The following is an 11,851-nucleotide window of genomic DNA, read 5'->3' as shown; positions in this document are numbered from 1 at the left end:
AGGTAGACAGGGGTTGGTTTAATATCTTATCCAAAAGACAACAGGGGTGATTTAAACCCCAAGAACGGGTGGAAGTTGAAAATAGTTGTTTTTTGGGTCGCGACTGCAACCCGGCTTTATTTCCGGGTATAATGTCGGCGCGTAAAAATACAGGCTTCCCACTGGGAATGCAAAGTCCGAAAATTTTGTGGTTGCGACCCAAAAAAAAACTATTTTCAACTCCCACCTGCCCCCAATCCACCCGTTCTTGGGGTATAAAATCACCCCCAACATCTGTGACGGCACAGTATTCCCTCAGTACTGCACTGAATTTTCATTCGATAGGGAGGCTTGATTCAAAAGTGCTACCAACTGAGCCAAGCTGACACTTGAGGCAGTGATATGCCACTAGGACAAAGTTGCATAGTCATTGAAAGCCATTCCATACCTCAGAAAATTGCCACCTTCTGGGTGAGCCCAAATAGTGAATGCCACTAGGATATTCTACCATAATATCGCACTGAGCCTGATCCTGCCCCCACACTTTCCAACAATGGTTACTAGATAGAAAACTCTGCCCAATCGTTTTCTCCTCCTTAGTCAGGCACACAGGCCATTTGTAACAATGCACTATTGCCCTGGTTGAAACCATACAGCACAGATTAGGGTCTGAACATGAATGTTCCTGGTCTGTGTGGTTCAGTACCATAGCCTGCAGTGTATCTAACCTTTTCAATATTTAACGGAGCCAAATAATCGATTATTGATTTGTAAAAATTATATTTTGAAAATTCAACAAGCCACATGAGCTGATAGGACTATCTGAGGCGAGGAGTGTCTTCTGACGCGCGCAGCACATTACTTCCGCTGGGTTTAAGTTTGATAAGATAATACTGACAGCCAGGTTAGAACAGTTAGAGTTAGTATTGTGGGTTACTGCCGTCTTCTGCTGCACAACACAACACAAAACAAAAGGATCTAGTTTAATGCTGAGGAAAGTTAAATACTCCGGAATCGTTATTTTCTGCTTGGCGCACACGTTCTGACCTTTTGTAAATTGAACTCTTGCATCCCATCTCTTTTAGGTAAGTGAAACACTTAATTCTACTTTTACTGAAATAGTGCAGTATTATAAAAGGAATTGAAATCGTATTTAAAGTGTTACGTCGTGTAGTGTTTGCGAAAGACACTTAATCCGAGACACTTAAACAATGTGATACAAAATGCTTGCGGGTGCTGATCAGTTTCGAAGTAAGGCAGTGAGTAAACGGGTGACGAAAAAATGTAGCGTGGAACGTAAATAAGGATCTAAGTGAAATCAAGCATTGTTTTAAGTCACTAAACTTTCCATGCCCTCACACCAGTTAATTTCCAGCTCAGTGAAGGTGGATGTTGGTAAATGACTCATGAGTTGTTTGTAAGGAATTAAAGAGTGAAGGATTGGGTTTATCTAAATGTGATTTGTTTTATTTTTAACTTGAAATCTAGCTGCTAAATACAACCTCCCCTATCCCCTTCATAGCGTTAGTGCCTGATAGAATTTGCTTGCTACTTTCAGCACGCTCTTTTAAATCAGTAGTGCTAATGTTTCAAAGCTGAAGAGCAAGAAAATGAAACTGTACAGGCACAGAGTGACAAGTTTTAAATACAATACCAGACCATCTCCTGTCACGTTACAAAAGGGACTCAAGACCATATGTTCTCTCTTTAGGTGACCCGAAGTTAGAGGTTAGAATCATAGAATGGTTACGGCACAGAAGGGGGCCATTCGGCCCGTCGAGCCCGTGCCTGCTCTTTGTAAGAGTAATCCAGTTAGTCCTATTCCCCCACTCTTTCCCTGTAGCCCTGCAATTTTTTTCCCTTCAAGTATTTATCCAATTCCTGTTTGAAAGCCACGATTGAATTTGCTTCCACCACCCTTTCAGGCAGCACATTCCAGATCATAATTACTCAATGTGTCAAAAAAGTTTTTCCTCATGTCACCTTTGGTTCTTTTGCCAATCACCTTAAATCTGTCCTCTGGTTCTCAACCTTTCTGCCAATGGGAAGAGTTTCTCTTTATTTACTTTATCTAAACCTTTAATGATTTTGAACACTTCTATCAAATTTCCTCTTAACCTTCTCTGCTCTAAGGTTGAGGGGCAAGTGGTAATTCAATCCCCATTTTAGAGTCATACATTGTGTAATGTTTATACAATACTTTGATTTTATATTACTTAGTTAAATAGCAAAAATTGTAGCAAGTTAGGAAAGAGAGAAGTAGAGTTGGTTGGAGTGCAGAAGTTTCTTCAATACAGGCTGAGGAGCTAAGAGATGGAAAACTGAGATGCTACAGCGCTGTCACTGATCGGAGGGTGCAATTACATGGAGACAAGTTTACTTAACAGTTTCAATTATAAATATGGACATAGGAACTTAAAATTGGAATATGTTGACAGAAGTGCAACAAAACGTGCCCAGATTCTGTGGACAGGAAGTGAGTACAAATGTAAGATTTTAACATATAATAGATATGCTAATCCATATTCTCACTATAACCAAATAAACCCTCTTCTTAGAACCATCTCCCTCCAATTCACAGGAGCTATCCATCCCATCCCAGTTCATCTTGGCCCTCTTCACCCTCCTTCCTCAATTATAGCCGTTCCTTCATTGTCGCTGGGTCAAAATCCTGGAACTCCCTTCCTAACAGCACTGTGGGAGAACCGTCACCACACGGACTGCAGCGGTTCAAGAAGGCGGCTCACCACCACCTTCTCAAGGGCAATTAGGGAAGGGCAATAAATGCCGGCCTTGCCAGCGACGCCCACATCCCGTGAACGAATAAAAAAAAAATTAACACCAGCACCTTTATCTCCCCCCCCTCCCCCCCTCCGCCCCCCCCCCTCCGCCCCCCCCCCCTCCGCCCCCCCCCCCCTCCCCCCCCTCCCCCCTCCTCCCCCCCTCCCCCCTCCTCCCCCCCTCCCCCTCTCTCCCTCCCCCTAGTCCCACTTCTAAATTAGAAGGGACTTTTGATGAGAGGGTGAAATAAATCAGTAACTAGATGGCATAAATTTAAGATCTCACCAAAAGAACCACGGGAATGGTGAGTAGATTTTTTTTTTAAGTGTTGGGTTGTCCGGACATGGAATGGCCCACCAGAACACAGGGATTTGGGTGTGCAGGTTCACAGGACATTAAAGGCAGCATTTCAGGTTGATAAGACTTTTTTTTTAAAAAGGTAACTTTTATTACAAGGTATCGAATATAAAAGCCAAGAGGTAATGATGAGCCTATATAAAACCTTAACCTTAGTTAGAGTACCGTGTGCAGTATTGGTCTCCACAGAGTATGAAGGATATTGAGGTTATGCCACCAATCCACTAGGGTGTTACCAGAGATGAGGGGTTACAGTTATGATGAAAAACTTAAGAATGTTTATTTTCAATAGCACGAAGGTGGTTGAGGGGTGACCTAATAGTATGACAGATTTTTTACATTGATCGGCGAGACCAATTTAAAATAATCACTTAAGAGGTGAGATTTTTTTTTACAGAGGGTGGTTAGAATGTGGACTTCTGTACGACAAACTGTTGTTGAAGCACAGTCTATAAATTCTTTTAGAAAGGAATTAGATAACTGCTAGAAAAAGAGGAATATTAAGGGTATGGAGAGCAAATAGTAGAGTGGAATTGGACTCGGCTCGTTGAGAAAAATCGCAGCGTATACTTGATTGGCCAAATGGGAACTTCTGTAATATTCTATGAATCTATCAAGCCTATGCTAGTATCACCGATGTTGGGGTTTTGAGTAATCGGTTGAACCTGAACAAATAAACTTGTCGGGATTCACTAAGACTGATGGCTGGGAAGACGTGTATTTCACGAGGTTCTCCTGAACGTAGGTGCAGTCTCCATCATTTATACTGTCCATGCTTATCACGGACAGCCACCTACATCAGGGCATATGGCGCTAACCATTTGCCAGTACCATAGGCTCTGTTTCCAAGGCTAAGGTTGGAAACATAATATTTTGGTGCTTAGTCCCAGCTCCTAGCAGCCCTTTGAGTAGCAGAACCAATATTGAGTGATAAAATGTAATTGTCCTAGAATTGGAAACAACAAAAAGTCGATGACCCAATTGGGTGTCAGCTAGCTTGTGCTGAGGTTATTTTCCAAAAAACAAACTCATCTGTCCATGGTGGGACACAGGTTTGAGTCCCCAGTCCCAGGTGTATGGCTGTGCAAAGGTGCTAAACAGGGGCTAGGTGTTTCTGCATAGCAAGGAAAGATCAGAATCATTTCAGGGCTGTTTCCATTATATCTCCTAATGACCAACTCAGAATATTATTGCCATGGACCTCAGAGCATGTCACCTGTCCACTCTCTCTTAGCCACAGTTAGAACTTGGCCTTGGGATTACAGGAGAGGAAAATAGTGTATGTTTTTTCAGATGAATCAGTCTTATTCTGGAGCATGCCTTGAAGCATGTGCGGTCTTCCCGTAATATATACTGTCTAAAAGGCGTATTGATATCACTACAACTCAAGAGTTTAGTATAACTGAGATTCTCCTGTGTTAAGCTCTGTGATGCAGGCAAGCATTTCCTTGATGAAAGTTGAATGAGGGAACCTAATAATACATTGAGTGGGTGATATCAGATATTGGTGACCCCATTCTGCAATCATCATTATTTAACTTGGTTGATTGGAGCTGGAAAACTGGTATAATTCTCGGGTGTTATTTACCATACTTTGAGATATCTTAAGGGCATATTTGAATGTTCCTAGTGACCTACTAAATTTCAGTGCCTTTTTACAGGTTAGAGAAACAATGGGGCTCATCCAGGCGATGCTTGCAGGTGTGGAATTGTTAGTGTATTATTGTTTACTGCAGTTATGAGAAGTATCAGTGGCTATTTTGACTGACTAGTTCATTATTTCAATTACAGAACTTTCTAATTATAATAGTTTTATGACTTCAGGTGACTGATGGATGTTTTGGAGCTGTAATTACCATGGTGAATGATCAGTGTTACAATCGAGTTACTGCGTTAAGTACGCACTTGATTCTTTTCTCAAGCTCTTCAATCCAATTCAGAGTGTTAGTGTTGATACTATTTTCATATTGGTGTACTCTTCTAGTCACTACTATAAATGTGATTCATGTCTATTTTAATTGCTTAGAAAAAAATGCAGTGTTGTACTTGGTGGAACTCAATTATCATATTTTATTACCTGTTTTTCGATTTGAAAGCAAAAAAAACTGACTTTATTTATGTGGATTTTTTTTAAGCTGGCTTGTTTTCTTAATATATACAGATTTAAACAAGCTCAGCTTGACCATCCTTAGCATAAATTAGCAATACGTGTATAAGACTGATATAATAGATCCTTCTGTAATATCCTACGTGGTACATGTTACCAGTATGATAATATATCTTTCTTCTATTGCAGTACCAGTTGCCAGACTTGTAAGGAAATTTCTCAATATTATACAGATAAAATAACTATCACACAAGTGTGCAAGAAGCCATTATTGTTACATGGAATGATATGTACAAAAGGTATTTGTGGTATCCAATTTCTTAGATTTATCTTTCAATCACTGATGTGTAGATTGTGTGATTAAAGTATCAGAACATCAAATTAAGTAACCACTCCAGCCCTTCTCCTATAATTGGTAGATTTACTCTGGTCAAGTTAGATGAAGGCAGTGTAAAAACAAGTAGAACTTTAAGTGATGCCTTAAAACAAGTAAGTACTTACAACAAACAGAAGCAGTAAAAGAAAGTTCAACCATGTGATATCTTAATCTAAAGAATGGGTCATTAAGTTACATGCTAAGATTGCAAAACCCATCTAATGTTTCTCAGCCTCGGGGATTTTAATTAATTTTTGGGGCCCTATTAAATTAGATGTTCCTTCTAAAGGTGCTGGAACCTTTTCACATCAGTAAGCTTTAAAAAGCCATATCTTTTCAAAGGTTTAAAATTTAGTATTTTAAAAATGTTTCTATTGGTTAATGAGAGAAAAGAACATATAGAATATCAACATTCAAAGACATCACAAAAGTTTGAACCTGCTAATTTTGTTTTTGCTGAAAATTGGTTTAAACAGCCTGGAGAAACTTGTTTTCAGTCATTGTCTTTTTTTTTCCTGAAGCCTTGAAACTTGTGTTGAATATTACTTTGACTTGGCAATGAAAATGTTCAGAATTAGGTTAATTGCAGTGATAGTGGTTCAAAATGATTTTAAAAATGTGATCACCATAAAAAAGGCATTAGTTTTAACTAGAATTTTAACCATCTCTTGATTTTCTCCTCCAACTTCTCTTCCCTGCTCTCTTCAATATACAGATTGCTTCACTGGCATACAATTCCATGATTGGCAGTGTCTTGTCCAAGTATCAGTGTTAATGTGATTGCTGTTGGGTAATCCAACTGCAAAGGACATGAGCATGACCCTGTCCTCAACTAGTGTCTGCACAAGTACTCCCAACAGGGGTTGTCATATAACGATCAGAAATTGGAACCCTGGCCACTTTTTTCCCTTCCCTAATCAAGATGCTGTGGCCAATTGTAATGTCTCTACCATTGCGTTAGCTGAAGTCAGCTAACTTATCATACACCAGGAATTGAACCCAGAACTGTCCAGATTCATATTGGTGCTTTTATATCAGAGGAGTGTACCTGATGATAAACTCTATGCTCTTCCTCTGTTGGCTGCACCCTACCTAGCTGGATCCGATGGCATCATAGTCTCACAAACATGTAATTCTTTGTAACCCTTTTTGAGAGGCCGCCTTTTTGAATAATAGGCAGTGATAGATATCAAAGAAATACTTAGAAGAAATCACAACTGAAGTAAAAGGACACCTTCCCATTCTGTAATTGTTGTTGGAACAATTCCTTTTGTGGGTTAAAGCTACCAGTTCTGTAAGGTAAATGCAGGGAATTGGTATCCCATATTCGCACATAATAGTAAACTGATATTCTGTATGAGAAAGCCCATCATTTATCTTGTGATTCCACTGCTTAAGTAAACTTCTCACCACTCTGTTCCGAGAAAGTGCTGCTAAAATCAGACTCCATTTTTCCTAAAAGTCATATTCCCCACATCTTTCAGACCCACTATTAAAATTAATTCTTGTGACATCTCTCCCTGGATTTCTCTAGGTCACACAGCTAGCAATCAGATCTCCATTTTGCACAGTGAAACTGGCACCTGACTAGTGTTGCCAATCCTCCTGGCTTGTCCGGGAGTCTCCCAGAATTGAAGATGAATCTTCCGGGCACTACTGCGTGTAACCTGGGAGAAAATTTGGTTGGAAAGTTCATATTGTCGTGATGATGCTTTGAATGACCTCTAACCTGTTTTCCAATTGGCTGAAAAGGTTCTACACTATCCAACAAGACAGTAAAAACAAACTCCCCCAGCCCCTTCCTCTAAACATGGAAAATAGGAGCGTGAGTAGGCCATTCGGCCCTTTGGGCCTGCTCCGCCATTCAAAATGATCATGGCTAATTGTCTAACTCAGTACCCTGTTCCTGCTTTTTCCCCATATCCCTTGATCCCTTTAGCATTAAGTAACTTAGCACTAAGACAATAAAGTTTTCGTTAGTGGGTTATGATTGGTTAGAATGGCTTGGTGACAGCAGCAAGTTTATATTTTAATTGGCTCTTTTCTCCCTCCCCGTGAAAGGTGGAGTTCCACAGTCGGACGTGGGAATGAACAAGTTCCAGATCTCTGGTACTTATTGACTGTATCGTATATCTGAGCATTGAGAAGCCAGTTCTATGAGAAGTTAGAGCTTGAGGTTTGTTTCATTATTGTATTTAAGGATTGTTTAAAGAGCGCTTCGGACATAGTTTGGATAGAACATAAACTGTTGACTTAGTATTTGCTATAGAGTTTCAGGTGTAGATGCTGGTGTTTAAAGGGCTGTTTTGCATGCGTGGGACTTTTCGCTCCATTAGTTTGAAAATTTTCTCCTCCACACCTCAAGCTAAGGCGCTATCAGGGGGTCAGGCTGAAGCCTCCTATACAATCTCTTTGCATTAGGCTGCATGTGTTCTGAAAGGTTTTTGAACCACATAAACAGTCCCAGAACCCTGGAACAGGAATGAAGCCCAATAAGAGCTGTCCACAAATGCTCAGTGATCAGGGCATGCCGGGCAGTAATAGACAGGTTGCTCAGTGCAATAACATTTGCAAAGTGTGAGCAAGTGTTTTGTGAACAAACCTCCAGGAATATGTCCAACCAGAGTTGACAATCCTACACCTGACTCAAAAGTAAAACAGGGAGAGTAGCACCATAGAAGACTCTCTCCCTGGACAGAAATAGCAGATATAGGATTAGTGTAAAAGCAGATGGGTACTGTAGCATAGTGGATATGTTATTGAACTAGTAGTCCACAGGCTTAGACCAATAATCAAGAGAATGTGTATTCAAATCCCACCATGGCAGTTTGAATTCAGTTTCTTAAAAAAAAATGAAGATAAAGATCTGGAAATAAAAAACTGATATCAGTAAGAGTGACCATGAAATTGTTGGACCATAGTGAAGGTTGAAGGTTTGATGTCAGCAAACATTGACAAACTGACCAGGTCTCCATAACGCTGACTGTTGGTATACAATGCTGGCGGTTGCTATGTTTGCAGTTTCCTTTTTTCACTAACTTTGGAAAAAAGTTGGTGAGTATAAAGCAGAGAAAACCTGTTTCCTCCGTTCTGTATGAGTATATAGTGTGGATAAATGAAAGTTATTCTTGTATTTTAATTGCAGTTTATTTAACTGAAATATCCAGATAACTGTGGATTTAACTCTTTCTATTTCATTACACTCAGAAAACATTCTGATGAAGATGTGCTTTAGGAGGAAGAAACTATTAAAAGTTTGCTGTATCATCTCTTTTGTGATTGTGATAACTTTGACTGTGCTTCAGAGAAGCACCAATACTAGCCAAGAATTACAGACTATCTCCCAGAGATCCAGTTCTCCAGAGGATAGACTGGCTGTCCCTTTCCTGAGCTTCTTCACTCCTAAGGACAACTTTTGGAGTCCCAGAAAAGAGGAGACGACAGCCACAGTGACACGTGCAGTAACAGCAACAGGGAGAGAGACCAAACAATGGGATGTGACTACCACCAACTGTACTCCCAACTACAACTTCACTCAGACTGAATGGTTCAATGGCTTGGAGCCAAACTTTAAACAGTTCTTACAATACAGACACTGTAGGTATTTCCCAATGATTCTTAACCATCCTGAGAAATGCAGTGGTGATGTCTACCTTTTAGTAATTGTTAAATCCATCATAACACAATATGACCGAAGAGAGGCCATCAGGAAAACATGGGGCAAGGAAATGGTGATGGATGGGAAGCAAGTTAAAACCCTATTTCTTTTAGGGACCTCATCCAATGAAAATGAAAGGTCCCACCATCAAAAACTCCTGGAATATGAAAATGTTATCTATAGGGATGTACTTCAGTGGGACTTCATGGATACTTTCTTCAATCTCACCTTGAAAGAGGTTAACTTTCTCAAGTGGTTTTCCACGTATTGTGAGAACGTTGCGTATATTTTTAAAGGTGACGATGACGTGTTTGTGAGCACAGAGAATGTTCTTGAGTTTCTTAATGCACCCAAAATTAAGAATCTTTTTGTTGGAGATGTCCTGTACAAGGCCAAACCAATCAGAAAAAAGGAGAATAAATACTACATACCTGAAGCTTTGTACAATAAAACTTACTATCCTCCCTATACAGGGGGTGGTGGATTTTTGATGGCTGGACCACTTGCAAGAAGATTGTACAAGGTGTCAGAAAGCTTAGAGTTGTACCCCATTGATGATGTTTTCCTGGGGATGTGCCTGGAAGTGTTCAGCATAACTCCTGTTAATCATCGGGGCTTTAAGACCTTTGGAATTGTGAAAAACAAAAGCAGTAAAATGAATAAAGAGCCTTGCTTCTATAAAAGCATGATGGTGGTCCACAAACTGCTTCCAGCAGAACTTCTAGAAATGTGGAAAACTGTGCACAGCAGCATTAGTTGTTCAAGGAAAATGAAGTTACTGTAGGTACTTTCCCAAACTGTTCCAAAGCTCAGTTTAATTTGTAATGGGAAAGCAAGATTCTGTGTTCAGTACAAAATCCTGATGTTCCTATTTAAAAGGAGCTGGACATTTCATTTATATTTTCCATCAACAATAGTTTTGATTTTTGACTGGTTCCATGCAATTGAAATAATGGTTCCTAAATAGATCTGCATTGATGTATTTATTATTCATTGTCCAAAGATCTCAATCGAATGACTGAAAAAGATATGCTGTTTTACATGACCCAACCTTTCCATCAAAATATGCATTAAAACACATTTTTAATACAATTGTTAGCTTTTTCATCAAAATAAAACTCTTTCGAGAAACAATTCTGAAGATAGAGAGATGCTGCATCTTGATACTAGACCACACAGTGGAGACACATCATGCCTCTGTGATTACAGCTTGCTTTGTTTACTCTTTTTTTGGGGGGGAGAGAGGGGTGAAATGGAAAATACTATTGTAGTTACAGCACTGACTATATTTAAGAAAATTTGAACTGACAAACCTAATCCCTGCATAGACTCTATGCAATTTGTCCTCACTATTGCTTCAATATCCTTCTTATAGTGTGGAGCTCAAAACTGTGCACAGTAGTTCAACTGTGGTCTTACTAAGGTTTTATATAGAGTTACCAACTGTTATATATTTTTTTTGCCTAACAAATTCCTGGGACTGGAGAGGAGCTGTTTCTCCTGGAAAATGGGCAGGATCCCAGCTCCACTGGAATTTTGCAACATTTTGACTGGACCTTGAATTTACGGATGCCCCCACCCCAATGTCAATGGGTTGTGTCTGGGGGGGGAGGACTTCCTGGGTTTCAGTGAGAAATTCTTCTCCTTATGCCCTTGAAAGGCCTCAGTGCAATTCATGCCAATTGAGACCTGGTGTAAGACCTTTACTATAGTAATGTAATAATCCAGGAGAGGATTGATTACCTTTTCTCATCAGAATGGCTCCAATGAGAGCTGAAAAATTGAAATTTTTTTTTAAAGAAATGTTTTCAGCCATCTGGGCTTGTGGTAGACTCTACTCCACCCTAAAAGGGTGGATTGGTTCATGTTGGGGTGGCTGCTGCTGATGTGCTCTTGCAGGTACCAGTGGTCCATTCTGACCTATGCAAATGACCACGTCCCTGGAATTTGAGATGGGTTCTCTGCCTTGGGCAAAGGCATGCGGGTTTCTGCTCCACTGTAGATGCTGGCTGAGCAAGGGCCCAGGAATTTCCAGGCCTATATCTCATGCCATTAAACCCAGTATTCCATTAGATTTCTTTTAAGGCCTATTAACTTGAGCTTTCTGAAGCTGAACCCCCAAATTCCCCTGATCTTCCACATCACCTAGTCTTCCCCCATTCATAGTATAGTTATTTTTTATGCCAAAATGTACCATCTGAATTCCATCAGCCATTTTTTTGCCCATTCCACTATCTTATCAATTTTCCCTTTTAGTTTCCTTTGGCCCTCAGAATAATTTACTATGCTTCCTATCTTAATATTGTCTTCAAATTTGGACAGCACACCCTGTAGCCCTGTATCTGAATCAGTGATGTACACAGTGAACAGAAGTGGTCCCAGGACACAACCCTGTGGGCCACTGCTACCCACTTCCAACCATTCTGAGAAATTGTCCTAAACCTATTCTTTGTTCCCTCCCTTCTAACCAGTTTTTAATCTAATTGTCTCTCTTTCCCCTAATTCCATACCTCTTAATCTTCTCCAATAGTCTCCTGTGTGGTACCTTGTCAAAAGTTTTCTGAACGTCCATGAGCACCACATCCATTGCATT

The 11,851-nt window shown here is 40.1% G+C and overlaps 1 protein-coding gene across 1 annotated transcript; it reads left to right on the top strand.

Moving 5' to 3' along the window:
- The first annotated feature begins 862 nt into the window (after positions 1-862).
- b3gnt7 (UDP-GlcNAc:betaGal beta-1,3-N-acetylglucosaminyltransferase 7) lies at positions 863-10,331 on the top strand. The gene is made up of 4 exons (XM_067994636.1): positions 863-1,064; positions 5,414-5,523; positions 7,662-7,776; positions 8,808-10,331. Exon 4 carries the CDS (start codon positions 8,819-8,821, stop codon positions 10,040-10,042), a length of 1,224 nt encoding a protein of 407 aa, XP_067850737.1. The 5' UTR covers positions 863-1,064; positions 5,414-5,523; positions 7,662-7,776; positions 8,808-8,818; the 3' UTR covers positions 10,043-10,331.
- The last annotated feature ends 1,520 nt before the right edge of the window (positions 10,332-11,851 follow it).

Source organism: Heptranchias perlo, chromosome 13 (assembly GCF_035084215.1).
Source record: "Heptranchias perlo isolate sHepPer1 chromosome 13, sHepPer1.hap1, whole genome shotgun sequence".
Taxonomy (NCBI): Eukaryota; Metazoa; Chordata; class Chondrichthyes; order Hexanchiformes; family Hexanchidae; genus Heptranchias; species Heptranchias perlo.
The sequence above is the reverse complement of the archived record's forward strand: the minus strand, read 5'-3'. Positions and strand labels throughout refer to the sequence as shown.